The sequence below is a fragment of the Schistocerca gregaria genome, chromosome 9 (assembly GCF_023897955.1).
Source record: "Schistocerca gregaria isolate iqSchGreg1 chromosome 9, iqSchGreg1.2, whole genome shotgun sequence".
Classification (NCBI taxonomy): Eukaryota; Metazoa; Arthropoda; class Insecta; order Orthoptera; family Acrididae; genus Schistocerca; species Schistocerca gregaria.
Window position 1 is genome coordinate 199776079 of NC_064928.1, and position 20751 is coordinate 199796829.

The following is a 20751-nucleotide window of genomic DNA, read 5'->3' on the forward strand; positions in this document are numbered from 1 at the left end:
ACACCAGAGATATTATTTCAGGTTCGTGAGAAGTCTTTTGCTTCTTCCACCAGAGAATATTTGCCAAGTCTGTTCGATGAACACTACTGTAATACGTAAGGTATCGTGGTTTCGTCTCGATTCCCCAGTATAAGATAACAAAAGTAGCATCTACAAATGAAATCCTATAATGGAACTGGAATGCTGTGACCAGACTTTTTCTGCCTGGGATGTTATCTCGTTATATAAAAAAAATCTGTAAATAAAATTGTTAAGTTATTAGTAGCTGCCTCCGGTCTCCTGGGATCTGAAATAAAGTTAATTGTCCTAACCGTTGGCACGTCTCGTAGTTCAGCTAAAAGAAACAATGTTAAAGATTTTTCTAAGATGGCGCCTAACAATGAAAATTCTTTGTTCAGGCCCATAGCTACTTAAGGTAATACAGGTATCAGACTAACAATAGATTGACCACATACACAAAATTCTTGTGACAAAATAACCATTATATTTGTCGGGTTTTAAGTACAACTTACATTATCATCTGGTACAGCAAGATGAGCTTTACATAAGAACGTCCGCTTAGGTCCGAATCGAAGCAGATAAGACAACGAATGACACAGGAAAGACAGTTCATGCATAGAAGCGCAAGAGTCCATGGAATAACATGTCCATTGTAGTTCTCTCTCTTCTTCTTTGGCGTACTTGTCGATTATTTATAAAATTTATCGTAATATTTAGTTTACATTTTTTTAAACCCCAGTCCACCCAGGAGAAACAGTACACCGCGGTACCCATACACCCGATTTTTTAACTTCCTCATTGCATGCAAATGTCCCACGATGGTGTAATGATCTCGTTTAATCATATTTGCCAGTTCTCGATTACACTGACATACATTATTGTGGATTAATACTTTTAAACTTTAAATGATCTTCATCAAACCTTGGAGGTCTTCCTGAATGTGGACAGTCACTAACATCAATACGTTGCTCCTTAAAACGAGAAAACTATTATCTAGCCGTGCTCTCTCCAGTGGCATTATCCTCACACACAGCGCAATTGTTTGTGGCTGCCTTCGTTGCTCTCACCCCTCTGCTGAACTCATGCAGAAGTATGTGTCGGTAGTGTTCCGATTTGCCCACCTGGCACTCCATTTTCTAGTGCCCACAACTCCACTCATTATCTCCAAATGACAAGATAACAATATGTAAACTCAAGCAGCAGCAGTGAATTACAAATTAAAAAAAAAATAGCAGTCAATAAATAAAACCATAGCAACCGGAATACCAACGAGCAAACAAAAACGCTACCACCTTATGCATCAACCTAAAGCAATTAGATGTTTTACGCCAACTATTGTTATTAATCATTCCTCACTGCAATTCAGTAAAAACGTACATTCTTCCGTTATTTTCTGGAGAATAGGAATCTACTCTGTAGTAATCAGCATGGGTTTCGAAAAAGACGATCGTGTGAAACGCAGCTCGCTCTATTCGTCCACGAGACTCAGAGGGCCATAGACACGGGTTCCCAGGTGGATGCCGTGTTTCTTGACTTCCGCAAGGCGTTCGATACAGTTCCCCACAGTCGTTTAATGAACAAAGTAAGAGCATATGGACAATCAGACCAATTGTGTGATCGGATTGAAGAGTTCCTAGATAACAGAACGCAGCATGTCATTCTCAACGGAGAGAAGTCTTCCGAAGTAAGAGTGATTTCAAGTGTGCCGCGGGGGAGTGTCGTATTCACAATATACATAAATGACCTTGTGGATAACATCGGAAGTTCAGTGAGGCTTTTTGCGGATGATGCTGTAGTATATCGAGAGGTTGTAACAATGGAAAATTGTCCTGAAATGCAGGAGGATCTGCAACGAATTGACGCATGGTGCAGGCAATGACAATTGAATCTCAATGTACACAGGCGTAATGTGCTGCGAATACATAGAAAGAAAGTACCTTTACAATTTAGCTACAATTTAGCAGGTCAGCAACTGGAAGCAGTTAATTCCATAAATTATCTGGGAGTTGGCATTAGGATTGATTTAAAATGGAATGATCATATAAAGTTGATCGTTGGTGAAGAAGATGCCAGACTGAGATTCATTGGAAGAATCCTAAGGAAATGCAGTCCGAAAACAAAGGAAGTAGGTTACAGTACACTTGCTTGCCCATTGCTTGAACACTGCTTGCCGGTGTGGGAACCGTACCAGATAGGGTTAATAGAAGAAATAGAGAAGATCCAACGGAGAGCAGCACGCTTCGTTACAGGATCATTTAGTAATCGCGAAAGCGTTACGAAGATGATAACCGGCCGTGGTGGTCTCGTGGTTCTAGGCGCGCAGTCCGGAACCGTGAGACTGCTACGGTCGCAGGTTCGAATCCTGCCTCGGGCATGGCTGTGTGTGATGTCCTTAGGTTAGTTAGGTTTAAGTAGTTCTAAGTTCTAGGGGACTGATGACCACAGCAGTTGAGTCCCATTGTGCTCAGAGCCATTTGAACGAAGATGATAAATAAACTCCAGTGGAAGACTCTGCAAGAGAGGCGCCCAGTAGCTTGGTACGGGCTTTTGTTTGTTTGTTTCGAGAACACACCTTCACCGAGGAATCGAGCAATATATTGCTCCCTCCTACGTATATCTCGCGAATAGACCATGAGCATAAAATCAGAGAGATTAGAGCCCACACAGAGTCATACCGACAATCTTTCTTTCCACGAACAATACGAGACTCCCTTTTAGGAGAACTGTTAGAGGTACTCAAATTACCCTTCGCCACACACCGTCAGCTTGCGGAGTATGGATGTAGATGTAGATGCATTTATAGTTCACACATCCACTTCTCTATGCTCATAAAATCCTTGCAGTGTCTGTGCAATCTTAATCACTAGGAACAACACGTTATTTACTCCATCTCAACACATCAGTCTTACTAACTATTAGTTCCTAGATAGTTGAAATCTACATTTTCATATATTGGAGGTCTAGAAAACACGTGATTGTACACTCTACTGACGGTTTTCAACCATCCGTTCCTCTCATTTTCCAGAGATTCAGTGTCTCTGGAAGTACCACTTGCACAACAGAATGTATAATGTTCAAATGTGTGTGAATTCCTAAGGGACCAAACTGCTGAGGTCATCGGTTCCTAGACTTAGACACTACTTAAACTAACTTATGGCAAGAACAACACACACATCAATGCCCGAGGAAGGACTCTAATCTCAGACGCGAGAGGCCGCGTAGTATATACACTCCTGGAAATTGAAATAAGAACACCGTGAATTCGTTGTCCCAGGAAGGGGAAACTTTATTGACACATTCCTGGGGTCAGATACATCACATGATCACACTGACAGAACCACAGGCACATAGACACAGGCAACAGAGCATGCACAATGTCGGCACTAATACAGTGTATATCCACCTTTCGCAGCAATGCAGGCTGCTATTCTTCCATGGAGACAACCATAGAGATGCTGGATGTAGTCCTGTGGAATGGCTTGCCATGCCACTTCGACCTGGCGCCTCAGTTGGACCAGCGTTCGTGCTGGACATGTAGACCGCATGAGACGACGCTTCATCCAGTCCCAAACATGCTCAATGGGGCACAGATCCGGAGATCTTGCTGGCCAGGGTAGTTGACTTACACCTTCTAGAGCACGTTGGGTGGCACGGGATACATGCGGACGTGCATTGTCCTGTTGGAACAGAAAGTTCCCTTGCCGGTCTAGGAATGGTAGAACGATGGGTTCGATGACGGTTTGGATGTACCGTGCACTATTCAGTGTTCCGTCGACCATCACCAGAGGTGTACGGCCAGTGTAGGAGATCGCTCCCCACACCATGATGCCGGGTGTTGGCCGTGTGTGCCTCGGTCGTATGCAGTCCTGATTGTGGTGCTCACCTGCACGACGCCAAACACGCATGCGACCATCATTGGCACCAAGGTAGAAGCGACTCTCATCGCTGAAGACGACACGTCTCCATTTGTCCCTCCATTCACGCCTGTCGCGACACCACTGGAGGCGGGCTGCACAATGTTGGGGCGTGAGCGGAAGACGGCCTAATGGTGTGCGGGACCGTAGCCCAGCTTCATGGAGACGGCTGCGAATGGTCCTCGCCGATACCCCAGGAGCAACAGTGTCCCTAATTTGCTGGGAAGTGGCGGTGCAGTCCCCTACGGCACTGCGTAGGATCCTACGGTCTTGGCGTGCATGCGTGCGTCGCTGCGGTCCGGTCCCAGGTCGACGGGCACGTGCACCTTCCGCCGACCACTGGCGACAACATCGATGTACTGTGGAGACCTCACGCCCCACGTGTTGAGCAATTCGGCGGTACGTCCACCCGGCGTCCCGCATGCCCACTACACGCCCTCGCTCAAAGTCCGTCAACTGCACATACGGTTCACGTCCACGCTGTCGCGGCATGCTACCAGTGTTAAAGACTGCGATAGAGCTCCGTATGCCACGGCAAACTGGCTGACACTGACGGCGGCGGTGCACAAATGCTGCGCAGCTAGCGCCATTCGACGGCCAACACCGCGGTTCCTGGTGTGTCCGCTGTGCCGTGCGTGTGATCATTGCTTGTACAGCCCTCTCGCAGTGTCCGGAGCAAGTATGGTGGGTCTGACACACCGGTGTCAATGTGTTCTTTTTTCCATTTCCAGGAGTGTATATATAATTCTTACCTGCATACAAATTAATGTAGTTTACATAAAAATAGGTAATATTCTTTTCATCGGCGGAAAGTCTGAGACTTCAGACAGCACTATCAGCTGAGTCATTAATGTAAGACATGAAGAATGGCGACCCTAAGATACATCCGTGGTGCGCAACAGATATTACTCCTGTCCAGAGTGCTATTTAAACCGAGCAATTAGAGACTGCCTAGAAATTACACAATGAGTTTTTATCCCATTTTTCATGACCAAACGAAAATCGGGAAATAGACGAATTGGCTATCAAATTGACTAGCTTGAGGTCAAGTTTTACATAAAATTGTTTAATTCCTTAAAAGTAGTCAGAGTAATTACGAAAAACTTTATTAGTGGTTTGACGGAAAATTGAAATGTTTCAACAGTAGCGGCTGGTAGCGAAGTAAAGATAGTGCCCAAAAGTTCGTCTCGTCAAGGCCTAGCAATTTCGCGCATAAAAAATAGTATTGGTGTGACATGCAACTATCAGTAAGAATATTTTGAACTAAAAAAATTCAAAAGAAATGGTCAAATGTTTTGTGAAATGATTTGTCTGAAAGTAGTAAATAAATATAGGCAAAAGTGTGTTGCGCGTTTGAATGGTGCCAAATAAGAATTTAAAGTCAACATTTAACTTAAAATCTTAAAGTTTTGAAATGTAGTGGATAGTATTTGTCTTGTGGACTATGTCGACCGTTCTGTCTCATTTACTGTACATGGTTTCGAGCACCACTAGAAGATGTCTCAATTTTTTTCTAAATTGCTTTATTTTTTAATTTTATACACTCCATTTCACAAAGTGTTTCTTCAGTTCGTTTTCTCTGCAACAACAAAATTTATTGCGAAGAGTCAGTTTTGTCGCAAACATGACATACTCACATGAATACACATTTTTAGCCAATACACATTTTTAGCTAATTTGCTAGCAATACTGAATCGAAGTGTTTAAAAAGTGTGGCCACTTGCCTTCGTATAGAGCCCCTCCATTACATTCTTAGTTATGTATGTCATTGACAGTAAGACAGAGACCCCAACTTTATAAACAACATTATGTTCTCACCAGTTGTCGTCGACGTTTCACGTTCCTGATGTCACATAGTGTTGCACGCCAGAACACTTGTTGCCTATGCTCGATATTAACTGTTGCGTTCTATTTTTTGTTTCAGGTAAGTTCTGCCCGACAGTCGAGAATCGAACAATTTAATGCTTAAATTGGTGAGTAACTCAACACAACGTTTTTAATGCAGAAAATAGTCCAGCATTTTTAGAGGTATCATATACGCCTGCGTCATTAGAGAGTCAAAGCCTGAAAACTGTTTCCTTCTACGACGCCGCGTTGTGCAAAGGAACTGTGACATTTTCTGCCGCAAACCCTTGTGTCAGCGATATACAACTTGTACTACTTACCTTCTAACTTCTCACACTCACTTCCCATCCTCTCACAAGTTTCATAAACTTCGCCACTGTTTCTTCTAATATTCCGGATCCAGTCAAAACAGATTAAAAATGTACCTATACATTTTTCACTAACAGGATGCGAGAAGTGAATTTTTGCTTTTTGCTCTATAGTTTGAATGAAATACCAAAAATAGTATGTACTTGGCCATCTGTAATAAAGCTGCATCTTCAAATGTATCCTTGAAGTCTTTATGTATGATATGCAATAAGACTGGAAAATCGTGGATAAAACATCAGTTGATCGTCGTTTTATGGATTTATACATGTCATTCGTGTGGAAGGGAGCTGACATGATAAAGTCAGAAAAATATGAAAACGGACAGCCCCTGCATATCTGTAGTCGAAATGTTAAGTATGAGGGGCGCTCAATAAGCAAAGCAATTTTTTTATTCTGTCAGTCAGTTTCAGTCGAAATGCAATATTTGTTGTGGGGAATGGTGGAATATTCCCGCGCAGCTCTTATTGTTTCATGAAGTTCTGATAGGCGGAGGCGCTATAGGTAGCCTTCGAAATTTCATCTTGCAAAGTATGGGCAACCAATATGTAACGCAGCTACAGCCGATATTGCCTGTGTTCGTCTGTGAAAATGGACTCGATAAGCAACCTATCAGTTAACGGAATCTAACCTACATAACACTGTGTGCGTGTTGTATGAGTGTCAATTCCACTCTCATTTAAGCCCTTAACAGATCGTTACATGAAGAACTTAAACTACATTTGGATAAGCTATCTGACTGCGTATTTGAATATGAAAAACTACAGGAACAAATGAACCTGTACCAATGAATACTTAAGCTATCTGACTGCGTTTTTGAACAAGAATTTACAAGTGATGTATAATCTGACTTGTGCAACGGAATTTATTGGATTACAGTACATGACATGTTGTGGTGTGTCAGTGTCTCTGTTTTGGCCCTAAATTTTGCACCCACCTCTTTAGATGACTGCCTTTCTCCATGTGGTTTACAGCAATTCGCAACAGCATGCGGCAGAAACGCCTAATGTTTATTGTTACTAAGAATGAATTTAATAAAAAGGAGTTTGCTTGGATCCTGTAAAGTACTAAATAACATGTGAGAAGGGATTTCATAAATTAAGTTTATTTAAAACTTCAAAATCACCACAGAACTGCAGAAACGCGTTAACAGATCTGTATTTGCAATTCGAGTGTTAGCAGACTAGGTGACATAAAAATGAAAAAGCTTGCATACTTTGCCTACTTTCATTCCATAATGTCATATGGTATAATATGTTGGGGTAACTCTTCAAGGCAAACAAAAGTTTTCCGAGTCCAAAAGCGTGTAATACGTATTACTTGTGGAGTAAATTCACGGACATCCTGTAGAAACCTCTTCAAAGAACTGGGTATACTTACTACTCCCTCTCAGTATATTTACTCCTTAATGAAATTTGTTCTAAATAATATATCTCTTTTTCCAACAAACAGCTCAGTTCATACATACAATATCGGGAACAAAAATGATCTGCACAAGGACTTAAAAGCACTCACTTTAGTTCAAAAAGGGGTCCAACACTCATCTTCAATAATTTGCCAGCAAACAAAAAATTTAGTTACAAATAAAGATCAGTTTAAAAGAAGCCTGAAAGACTTACTAGTGGCCAACTCCTTCTACTCCATTGACGAAATTTTTTAATAGAAACAAATGATGTACATATTCATACTATTAGTATTGTTATTTCAGCTTAAAAAAATAATTGACATGTTCCACATCCACGAGGATCTCCTCAGCACAGATCTATGGAACTAAAAACTAATCTAATCTATCTGATCATAACCCATAACCAATAATAAACAGTGACAATTTCAATAACATAGGTATCAATATTGGCTGAGTGTCAGAATAATACATTATTTCAATTTCAAAGTTACGATAACATTTAATAACCACAGCATTTATTTATTAATTAGATGTGGAGAATAATTCTTATTATTTGGAGGATAAGAAGGCTTCTTTAACTGACAAGTAAAACGTGGGATTATTGCAGACATGGACTAACAATCATGAGCCTAACCCTGTAATTGCTTTTGCGCTATGCTTGCGAATTTTACCTTTAATTCCATCTTCAAGCGTAGTTAAGCCATCTAAATCTCTCCTGGCTATGTAAATGAAATCAGGCCTTGAGTGTGGTAAGATGTGCCATCACCGAAGTCAGGGCAGCGTGACACGTCTCCTGTCTCCGAGCTCTTGACCGACACCACTGCTTCCACTCTCGCAGACAGACCTCGTCTCACAACAATGCTTAAAATCGCGCTCCCATGTTTCACCGTCAGATTGTTACTATCGATATCTGAGTGCTTACGCAATGCAAAGAATAGCGTTTAGTTTATATATATTGTTTACAATGTAATGGAGAGTCTGACAGTCTGTAACGGAGGTACGTGTCAAGCAAAGGTCTGTCATTGAGAGTCTTTTGGCGGGAAAGCAGAGCATCACAGATATCCATAGGCATTTTCAGAATGTGTGCTGAGACCTAGCAGTGAACAAAGGCACGGTGAGTCGTTGGGTGAGACCTCTGCCATCATCGCAACAAGGTCCTGCAAACTTGTCTGACCTCCCGCGTGCCAGCCAGCCGCACACAGCTGAGTCCCACAGTGTTGGAACGTGCGGACACTCTCATTCGATGGGGTCGACTGATCACAATAAAACACCTCGCCGGTCAACTGGCTGTCTCTGTGCTGACACACTCGTCCATCAGATGGGGGGTGCTCAGGTGATGTTTGGTTTGTGGGGCACTCAACTGCGTGGTCATCAGCATCCGTACAAAGTCCAAATTTTGACACAGTCCAATTTTTACACATTCCAATCGAGCCACTGTCACGAATGATGATGATGAGGATGAAATGATGGGGACAGTGCAAACACCCAGTCCCCAGGTAGAGAAAATCCCCAGCCCGGCTGGGAATCGGGCGAGGGACCCCATGATGCAGAGACAGCAATGCGTGCTAAGAAGCGTATGCTATCTGCAGGTAATTGAAAGAAACGACCTCAGCGTATTCGTTGCCACAAAAATGCAGATGAACTTCTCCAGGAAAATACAAGGCCTTATACAGGTCTGTGTACACTAGAGGAACTCACAAAACTTTATTGGACTATTCTTCCTCATCCACCATACAGCCTAGATCTCACAGCTTCTGGCTTCCATCTGTTTGATGCAACGAATGATGCACTCCATGGGAATGATGGAGAAGCTATCAATGCGGGAAGATGTTGGCTGCGACGTCGACCAGTAGAGTGGTAAAATATGGGCATGCGGGCCATTCCAGTAAGGTGGTGTAAAGCCGTCACATTGAATGGAGATTATGTTGAAAAATCGTGTCGTAGCCAAAAGTGTGGGGAATAATATGTTGTATTGCAGTCCTGAATAAAATCAACCTACATTCACAAAAAAATGTTGCATTGCTTGTTGGACGCCTCTTGTAGACTTCATTCAATCTTTTACATTACTTTTGCTCATAAATATATGGAAAACAAGTTTCTGTACCATACATATTGTTCCCTTATATGGTTCAAATCGCTCTGACCACTATAGGACTTAACATCTGAGGTCATCAGTCCCCTAGACTTAGAACTACTTAAACCTAACTAACCTAAGGACATCACATACATCTATGCCCGAGACAGGATTCGAACCTGCGACCATAGCAGCAGCGCGGTTCCAGACTGAAGCTCCTACAACCGCTCGGCCACAGCGGCTGGCTTGTTCCCTTGTAAAAAGTCACCTGTAGTTTCTATAGATTCGTTATAAACTCTTACAGTGTTTAAGTAATCACTTTAATTGCAAGTACTATTGGTGGCTGCTTATAGTCAATCAGCTATACAGTAGCACAACAATGACAGATTTGTCACATAATGTTTATTAAAAAATATATACAAAGTTTGTTAGTGATAAATGTCGGTGTTTGCATGAGAGACATGGCAAGGGGACAGTGCTGGAGAATGGACCCTGCTGGATCACTGGCCAGCTGTCGCTGTCCTCAGGAGGAGGATGCGGGGTGATGCTCAGTCCTCCTGTTGAGAGATCCTCCTGGCGATTGCAGTTCCTACCAGCTGGCGGTAGTAGCTCAGCACCACCAGCAAGCTGTAGGCTGCACCCACTGGAACACACACCACCAACATGCTGACATTTGTCTTTCACTAGACATGCCAATACTGCTAGCTCCCTTTTGGCATCAGATTCTGGTACATACACAGCTCACTTTCTGGCACACAGCACTGCATTCTAGACACCAGAATACAATCAGCGAACAGTATGCAGTGCCCTGAGGAACGCATGCAACCTATTCCCTGGTATACGATGAGTGTGAGAAAAGTACTAATTTTTTATCTGCCAAATTTTTTTTTTCAAACATCAATGTTTTCCGCTTCAAAGTAGTTTACTTCGGCTGCTGTATACTGTTGCAGTAACTGTCTTGGTAACTGCTCTGAAAGGCTTGGACTGGTAGGTCCTTTTACATGCCGGTCACATTCTTTCGTATGTTCTGTACAGGCCTAAAATGAAATCCTTTTAAGATATCTTTCTACTTTGAGGAAACAAAATCGCCACAAGATCTCAGATCAGCTGCATAGTAGGGCATAGTATTTTGCAGACTAGACAGCTGAATTCCACCGCCCATTGTACCATCTGGCGTAAGTTGTACTTAACAGTTGAATACCACCAGACTATTATAGACGGCGCCCCTTAGAAAACACATGGTAGACCCTCTGGAATATGATACACACAACAAAATTGAATACCACTACCCTCTTCTTGGCGATGCTACCTGGAGCAGGTACAATAGACACTCTGGTACTGATCATGTAAAAATCTATCAACGTTCTTTTTTTGCCTTACTCTGAGTTTCATTTTGACGTTACTGTTGTCGTGTCTCAAACATGAGCATTTCTCTGGATTAAGCGACTGCCTACAGGGAATCGACTCACCCAAGTGAGAGGGAGTCTTGGCTTACTGTGTCGTTAAAGTCCCTTATTACAAAAGTTAAGGATTGGAATTAGTCCTGAATGACGAATATTAAGTGTTTTATAATTTATGACTTTATTCAGAGACTATCCTCAACCTAGTATACATTTTCTCTAAATGAGTTGTATCCAATAAAGACCAGGTCTTTGCAAAGAGACGGCGATTAACCAGCACCATTCCGTCTATTAAAGGGCCTATCAGGACAGTTTTCAGCTGAGGCAGTAAGTATATTCTTATGGCCGTGCCCTCTGGGAAGCTATGTACTGAATATAAACCCCTAAAATGGCTCCGTGCACCTTATCAGCTGCGTTTTCTTTCACGATCTCCACAGCAACCATTGAAAGCCACGACACAAATGAACAAGCTACTGCAGAATGACCAATGTACAGTGTGAAGAGGAGGAGACAGTTTTGGTTGTACACCTCCACAGGTGTTCTCCATCTACAAACTTGACGTCTAGTAGGTAACTGTGTAGACACACATCCACAGGACCCCAATACAAGTTTGCATTATAAGTAGTCCACTTTTTTACACCTGATGGACCACTGAAGCCTCTGTCTCATAGATACCTATGTACTTAAAGGTTTAGCAAAGGTACAGGAATGGACAACATAGTATGAACTCAATAGCATCAGTTTAGGATATTATAGAATCTTAATAATTTTAAAACTATATGCTTGGATCATCCTTTGTAGACAACTTCACTTGGCACATATCTTGTATGCTTTGACAAGTCACAACACATGTTGCGGAAATTACGAGCTCACATGAAAAAAATATGAGTCATCCCCTTAAAGGAGCACTGTAATTGGTGTAGAACTAGAAGTACCTATTGACAGTCATATAATCATCTACCCCCACAGCAGTAAAGTGGTGTGTATGTGCCAATCGCATGTACAAAATCAGTACAGTAAGATCTGTACACGTGGAGACATTACATAGTGGCATGGATGTGCTGAAATCCTCACTGTGAATGAAGCTGCTATATTTGTTAGTGTACCAAGATGGACTGCTCAGTTTGTCTACCACGAATGGTCCAACACTCACTGACATGTAACATGGGATAAGAGCAGATATGGATGCTACAGAACTAACATCAGATCATTTCAACCACCACCATCACAGCAGCTATGTATGTGTGCCAGTCGCTTCTGTCGGATCAGCACAGTAAAATGAGTAGATGCAGAGTGTAGAACAGAGTGACATGGATGTGCCGATGTTCTCAATGTGAATGAAGCTGCCATATTTGTTGGTGTAAAAACACAGACTGCCCAGAGTGTCTACAACGAATGGTGCAACACTCACTGCCATGTAACATGAATTAAGAATAGATGTGGATGGTGTAAATCTGATACCAGAATGTCTTATCAGCCACCATGACCTCAGCACCAGTGTGTATGTACTAATCCCTTCTATGGGATGAGTACAGTAAGGTGTGTAGATGTAGAGATGTAACAGAATGGCATGGGTATGCCAAAGTCTCACAGTGAATGAAAGTGCCATGTGTTCGTGTACCAATACAGATTGCCCAGACCGTCTACAACGAATGCTGCAATACTCACTCCCATGTAACATGACATAAGAACACATGTGGTTGGTGTAGACCTGGTACCAGGAGGTCATATTACCACAATCTCCACAGCACCAGTGTATATGTGCTAATACTTTCTATGGGATGAGTGTAGTAACATGTGTAGATGTAGAAATGTAACAGAATGGCATGGATGTGCCAAAGTCTCACTGTGAATGAAAGTGCCATATTTGTTGGTGAACAAACACAGACTGTCCGGAGTGTCTACAATGAATGCTGCAGTACTCACTGCCATGCAACATGGCATAAGAACAGATGTCGATGGTGTAGAAATGGAACCTGACAGTCATACCACCACCATCACCATAGCACCAGTGTATATGTGCTAATTCCGACTATGGGACCAACACAGTAAGATGTATAGACACGGAGATGAAACAGAACGGCATAGCCGTGCCTGTGTCCACACTGTAATTGCTAGATTTGCTGGTGTATCAATGCGGACTACCCAGTGCATCCATCAGAACTGGTGTACCACTTGCTGTTACGTAGCATGGCGTAACATCGACGACCAGCTCTGGTATCGTCTTGCAATAAATCTCTGCCTTCACGAAAGCATTCGTGCCACTCGAAACCACGACTTTTTGACAGTGCCTCGCTCGCATGTGCTTACTTAATCATCGTCTACGTTTCACTAGGGCTTTTCCCGAGCTTACTGCAGAACTTAATGTTTGCTTATCAATTTGTGTAGCACCTACGGTAAAGTGAGGAAGGGTAATAAGAGAGCGAACGCACCTGTTAGGACGACCGCCACGGAGAGCATGATGAAGCCTCCAATAACGAAGTCGACGTAGAAGATGGTGCCGTCTATGACGATCTGCAGCAGCGTGCGGCTACACGTGGTGCCGAAGAAGCCGAACAGCCAGATGAGCACGTGGCGCGCGGAGTCCTGCGGCAAGAGAGAGGCGCTTCCACTACACTGGTCCAGCGTGAGCAACACTCGCCGCTCAACACTGGTTGTTACCAGTGTTATGATCACTGCTTTTACAAACACTACAAAGAGAAGAAATATTTTGGTTGTTGTTGTTGTTGTTGTTGTTGTTGTCTTCAGTCCTGAGACTGGTTTGATGCAGATCTCCATGCTACCCTATCCTGTGCAAGCTTCTTCATCTCCCAATGCCTACTGCAACCTACAACCTTCTGAATCTGCTTATTCATCTCTTGGTCTCCCTCTACGATTTTGACCCTCCAATGCTAAATTTGTGATCCTTTGATGCCTCAGAACACGTCCTACCAACCGATCTCTTCTTCTGGTCAAGTTGTGCCACAAACTTCTCTTCTCCCAAATCCTATTCAATACTTCCTCATTAGTTATGTGATCTACCCACCTAATCTTCAGCGTTCTTCTGTAGCACCACATTTCAAAAGCTTCTATTCTCTTCTTGTCCAAACTATTTATCGTCCACGTTTCACTTCCATTCAATGCTACACTCCATACAAATACTTTCAGAAACGACTTCCTGACACTTAAATCTACACTAGATGCTAACAAATTTCTCTTCTTCAGAAATGATTTCCTAGCCATTGCCAGTCTACATTTTATATCCTCTCTACTTCGACCATCATCAGTTATTTTGCTCCCCAAATAACAAAACTCCTTTACTACTTTAAGCATCTCGTTTCCTAATCTAATTCCCTCAGCATCACCCAACTTAATTCGACTACATTCCATTATCCTCGTTTTACTTTTGTTGATGTTCATGTTATATCCTCCTTTCAAGACACTGTCCATTCCGTTCAGCTGCTCTTCCAAGTCCTTTGCTGTCTCTGACAGAATTACAATGTCATCGCGAACCTCAAAGTTTTTATTTCTTCTCCATGGATTTTAATACCTACTCCAAATTTTTCTTTTGTTTCCTTTACTGCTTGCTCAATATACAGATTGAATAACATAGGGGAGAGGCTACAACCCTGTCTCACTCCCTTGCCAACCGCTGCTTCCCTTTCATGGCCCTCGACTCTTATAACTGCCATCTGGTTTCTGTACAAATTGTAAATAGCCTTTCGCGCCCTGTATTTTACCCCTGCCACCTTCAGAATTTGAAAGAGAGTACTCCAGTCAACATTGTCAAAAGCTTTTTCTAAGTCTACAAATGCTAGAAACGTAGGTTTGCCTTTCCTTAATCTTTCTCCTAAGATAAGTCGTAAGGTCAGTATTGCCTCACGTGTTCCAATATTTCTACTGAATCCAAACTGAATTTAGGTACAAAACATTTTATTCATTATATCCGTAGTGACCAAAAGAAGGGATTGATTGATAGGACACGTTCTGAGGCATCAAGGGATCACCAATTTAGTACTGGGGGGAAGCGTGGAGGATAAAAATTGTAGCGGGAGACGAAGAGGTAAATAAACTAAGCAGATGCAGAAGGATGTAGGTTGCAGTAGGTACTGGGAGATGAAGAGGCTTGAACAGGATAGAGTAGCATGGGGAGCTGCGTCAAAGCAGTCTATGAACTGAAGGCCACAACAACAACATCCATAGTGGATGACGAACTGCGACCGTCATTTAAACTGACGATCTACGTATGTGGGTACTACATACAGCAAGTCCCTTTTCTTTTAATTTAATACGATTTATTGTTCCAGTCTGTAGTTTTCGAGTCACTGCAGCTCTTTATCATTTGGAGATCCAATTGAAACATTGTTTTCTGGTATATTGGGTCGTAGGGATGTCGGGAATAACGGAAATTTAGGTATGAGTTAACGAAATGTGTACGGAACGAAAATATGGTTATGATTTAGGATAATGAAGTTAATAAATCAATCAAGAAGGCTAGGAGTGTAGTGGGCAGATAAGCAAATTGTTAGCATCCCACTTAAACAGTGAATAAACATCATTCAGCTCCAGTATGATGTACATAGCACTTATGGGCAAAGTTTAAACAGATTGTAAATCGCACTCTGAAGAACTATCTGCCTAATACATGGATTACGAGGATATTAGGCAGGTCTACCAGTTTCTTTTACTCTTCAGTGTATATAAACCGCCAAACACAACATTTTTTCTCAAATTATGCACGTTTAAAATTTGCACACTTTTTGCGTGCAATCAAATGGACACTGATTTTTTTACGTTAGTACCTAAAATCATGGAGTTGGAAACGATTTTACATCTCACTGAGGCGATTAAAATCGCTGACCACCGTCCTTTATCGCTCTTTTCACATCGCAGAGTAGCGGTTTCTTTTGACCCGATCATTTCCTTGCCTTCTTAACGTTCTGTACGAGATTCGTTGCATTCTTCCCGCAGAAGACTGGTTAAAGGTTGTATCTGAAATATGCCACCTGATACGGAAGGGTATAGAATAGGAAAAAAAGGCGCTAAAAGTAGTTTTTCTATAAGGTAACAAAGTAACTCACCACACTCCCGTTAGCAAGAGTTAGCTTAAGTTATTAAGTTAGATTAAGTAGTGTGTAAGCCTAGAGACCGATGACCTCAGCAGTTTGGTCCCATAGGAATTTAACCATTTTTTTAAAGTAACTGGCGACAGCAGAAGTATATAAAATGAAGAGGGAAAGCGCAAGAAATGCTTAAAGAGAAACATGTTAAGATCGAATATAAATTTAAGTGTGGGAAAGCCTCTTCTACAAGTGTCGGTCTAGAGTGAAGCCTTGTATGGAAGCAGAACGTAGACAATAAACTTGTGCAGACGAGTAGAGAGTACAAGCTGTTGAATTATAGTGTTGCTGCTAAATTTTGAAGACTATCTGGGTATATGGGGTAACTAATTAAGAGGTACTGAGTCAAGAATGAAGTTTTGTTGTACACTACATTAGCCTGAAAGAAATCATCTCTCTGGATTCAAGACAGCAGAAATAACAAGTGTTTTCGATCATATCTCCGACTACAGCCAGCATTCCATTTTAGCCATGTGTATGTTTTCCGTTAGACTGTCATTCATTCCACAGTTGTGCATGTAATGCGCCGTCTTCCCGAATATTGTAACGAACCATGAACACTAAGGGATCTACATGAAATGTATTTGCAGTTGCGAATATGGACATCAGTAAACTGTACAATCGAATGAAGACAATCAAAATTTGTGCCGGATCAGGACTCGGTCGCCTTACCATTTGGCTATCCAACCACGACTCAGGCTCTTTTTTCCACTTTGTTCGTTGTTGATCGCTGTGTTTGGTCCTTGCGGACGTCACGTGACATCCAGTCAAGTTCGTTTGTTCATCGTTCCACTCAGTTTTTTGTTACAGAGGCCAACCGGCTCTCTGACCGAACACGCTGAGCTACCGCGCCGGCTGGCTAGACCCAAACTTCCATATGTCGTCAACCATGTGTCCACAACCTGTAATCCAATACGTCTATTAACGTACAGGGAGACATTTAACTTGGAAGTCGCTTGCACGGTGTCGGCAGATAAATAAGTTACTGCAGTGCATGTCTTGTTCCGAATTACGGTGCAATGTTCATTCGGACACATGCGTGTCCGAAGAAACATTGCATTGTAATTCGGAATAACACATCCACTGCAACATCGTATGAAAAGATCTCGACAAAGCAGCTGCTGCACTGGAGCTACAAATAGGAGCAAATTAGTGGCAAGGACACATCATCCCAATCCTCAAGCCCCTTGGTGTCACCCTTGACCGCTGCCTTTCCTGGAACCCCCATCTCTGGACGATCCAAGCCACGGCACACTCCCGATTCTGCCTCCTCAAACTCCTTTCTGGCTGCACATGGGGTCTAGATCCCCCCCCCCCCCCCCCCAACATCCTCCACACTTATAAATCTCTCATCCACCCCATCCTCTGCTAAACCCATCCCACCAAGAACTCTGCCCCTCCCACCTACTATAAGTCCCTCTGAATCCTTGAACGCTTTGTGCTCTCCCTCGCCTATTGCATCCGTCTCCCATCCCCCACGTGGATCCTATATGACTTGATTCCCTTCCCGCACCTTCTCCTCTTCCTCAAATGGATACGGATCCTTTACCCTTCCCGCAAGCTCGATCCCCCACACCCACTTGTCTCTCCCATCGTTGCCCATCCCCACCTGCTGCCGCAGCTGTATTCTTGCATCCCACCTGCTCTCCATCTTCACACCTTCCATACCCTCCCCAAGGTGGCTTCCACCAACTAACCCTCCCTTATGATGTCCCGTCCATCTGCCTCTCCTGCCAGCTCTGACTCTCCCCTCCTGTTCCCCCTCTTTTTACCCCAGTGCTCCCTCTCTTCCTCCCCCCCTTCCTTTTCCCCTTCCTCCCTCCAACGTCTCCCGCTTCCACCCCTCTCCCTGGGCTTCGAACCACCCCTCTCTCTACCCCCCACTCTCTCTTCTTTCTCCCACTGGCTCCACCCCCCTTCCAACCCTCCTACCCCTCCCTTTCACTTGGAAACAGCCCCCCCCCCCTTCGTCAGTGTGAGTGGTTCGGCGATAATAGTCGCCATTGTTTTCCGTGTGTCGGTGTCTCTCCGTTTGTGTACAATGTCTTTGTCAGTGTTTCATTGTTTTCTGTCATGTTCGTTTCTCCACCTAGACGTCTTCTTTTTCAACTGGTGCCACACTTCATTACAGTGTCTTTCGTCTAACGACTTCTGATTTTCTTGTGCAGTGTTCATCTTGTGTTTACCTATTTTTGTGTTTTCTATGCCTTTTGTGTATTCATGTTGTGTCTTTTGGCTGAAGAGTGGCGTATGTACGCCGCTGCGAGCCCACCTCAACAGATGCATGAAATCACAATAACGAAAAAAAACTGACAAGGAAAGACTATCGTCAAGCTTACAAATGATTCCAGCAATAACTGCAATAACAGTGATCATCATTGTGGATTTATTCCCAATTGTAGGAAGTTACCACCTTTATAGTAACACGTTTCAAACGTTTCTGCCGGCCATTGTAGCCGAGCGGTTCTAGGTGCTTCAGTCCGGAACTTTGCTGCTGCTGTGGTCGCAGGTTCGAATCCTACCTCAGGTTAGTTAGGTTTAAGTAATTCTAAGTTCTAGGGGACCCATAGTGCTTAGAGCCATTTGAACCGAACGTTTCCAGTCGCTGTTTCTGCTGCTACGGAAGAACGTTCTCTGACAAGTAGACAGATAACGTATTGAAAAGGGGGGGTTATAATTAATAGGTTACAAATCTCCTTACATGACATATTAATGGAACTTATGTTACGGTACTCGGGAATAGTTAAGTTAGTAGTGAATGTGCCCTAAAGGGCATTAGAATATGCAAAAAGTGTTACATCAAAGCTGGTGGTTGTAGTAGGTATGTGGATGAGAGACTTGTAAGATCTTACCTTATTGGCTGCGAACATGAGCAGTATGTTGAGGATGAAGTTGATCGTCTCCGTGATACTGAGTAGTATCATGCACCACCTCCATACTGCAAACAAAAGCATGTGTCTGTGAGCAAACAGATCGCTGGCTCCCTTCTTAAAGGCGGGTTTGAGAAACTTTACACAGTCATCGTGAAGTGGTTAAAATTTCTGGTACAAAAGCTGTTAACGGGCTATAAGGATGGTGAAGACTTCTGCACGTGAATAAACATAAGGAAGATACACGCTAGTCATGGTATCCTGGACTGCTATCAATGGAATACATAGCCATAAAAATCGAACGGGTGTTTGACTGAAATTAATTACGAGTGATATGTTTGCATTGTTACTGTTTCGCAGAGGCAATGGATTCTGGACACCTGTTAGTTATTTAATGGGATCCACATACGCTGTGAAGTACAGAGAAAGCTACGAAGTAATTCACATGACTGTAACAATGTGTCTGTGAACTGATAAACTTATTGGTGGACGTCCGCGCACAAGACTTATTCTGGGTCTCGTAATGTAATGCTTGACCACAGATATAGCAATGTGCAATTCTGTTACTTTGTCCCTTACAGTAAACATATACCCACAAATAACTAGATTTCTGTCTTTTATTCATTGCTGCAACACGCCAAATTAAAGAAAACGATTGTAAAAAAAAAAAGTGTGTGGTTTTCCCGTTCCTATCGAACGACAGTGAAAACTTCTACATAATTCATGGATTTTAGTGCGTAACTTATTATTTGATTCATAGGTATTACCCACAAGAGATGTTAAACTAATACCTTAACAAGCGCATATTCCTAGAGCGAAATGCCTTATAAGAGAAAAGGTGATGTACGCCGGTGTGCAAAACTTAAGGACGAAATAACGTCCGCAAGATATGTCACTGCGAGGAAACATACCTAGATGAAATTTGTACCGTACATAGAAAAAACTTCTGGATCTGCTTAGTGTATTCATCTCTTGGTCTCCCTCTACGATTTTTACCCTCCACGCTGCCCTCCAATACTTGATGCCTCAGAACATGTCCTACCAACCGATCCCTTCTTCTAGTCAAGTTGTGCCACAAACTCCCCTTCTCCCCTATTCTATTCAATACCTCCTCATTAGTTATGTGATCTACCCATCTAATCTTCAGAATTCTTCTCTAGCACCACATTTCGAAAGCTTCTATTCTCTTCTTGTCCAAACTATTTATCATCCATGTTTCACTTCAATACATGGCTACACTTCATACAAATACTTTCAGAAAAGACTTCCTGACGATTAAATCTATGCTCTATGTTAACATATTTCTGTTCTCCAGAAACACTTCCGTTGCCATTGCCAGTCTACATTTTATATCCTCTGTACTTCGACCATCATCAGTTATTTTGCTCCCTAAATAGCAAAACTCCTTTAGTACTTTAAGTGTCTCATTTCCTAATCTAATTCCCTCAGCATAAACCGACTTAATTTAACTACATTCCATTATCCCCGTTTTGGTTTTGTAGATGTTCATCTTATATCCTCCTTTCAAGACACTAATCATTCCGTTCAACTGCTCTTCTAAGTCCTTTTGCTGTCTCTGATAGAATTACAATGTTCTCCATGGATTTTGATACCTACTCCGAATTTTTCTATTGTTTCCTTCACTGCTTGCTCAATATACAGATTGAATAACATCGGGGAGAGTCTACAACCCTGTCTCACTCCCTTCCCAACTACTGCTTCCCTTTCATGCCCCTCTACGCTTATAACTGGTAAGCGAGAGAACTGGTTTCTGTACA

At 42.6% G+C, this 20751-nt stretch overlaps 2 protein-coding genes across 2 annotated transcripts in view; one reads left to right on the forward strand and one right to left on the reverse strand.

The window, feature by feature from the left end:
- Positions 1–20751, forward strand: part of LOC126292035 (amyloid-beta-like protein) — a 1795419-nt gene that overhangs the window by 987138 nt on the left and 787530 nt on the right. The gene's annotated exons all lie outside the window — the stretch shown is intronic.
- Positions 9907–20751, reverse strand: part of LOC126292044 (uncharacterized) — a 41692-nt gene continuing 30847 nt past the window's right edge. The window contains exons 4-6 of the mRNA XM_049985844.1: positions 18956–19041; positions 13437–13590; positions 9907–10247 (exon numbers count right to left, since the gene is read on the reverse strand). Of these exons, the coding sequence (XP_049841801.1) occupies positions 10153–10247; positions 13437–13590; positions 18956–19041 (335 nt within the window). The 3' untranslated portion in view covers positions 9907–10152. The remainder of the gene's footprint in view (positions 10248–13436; positions 13591–18955; positions 19042–20751) is intronic.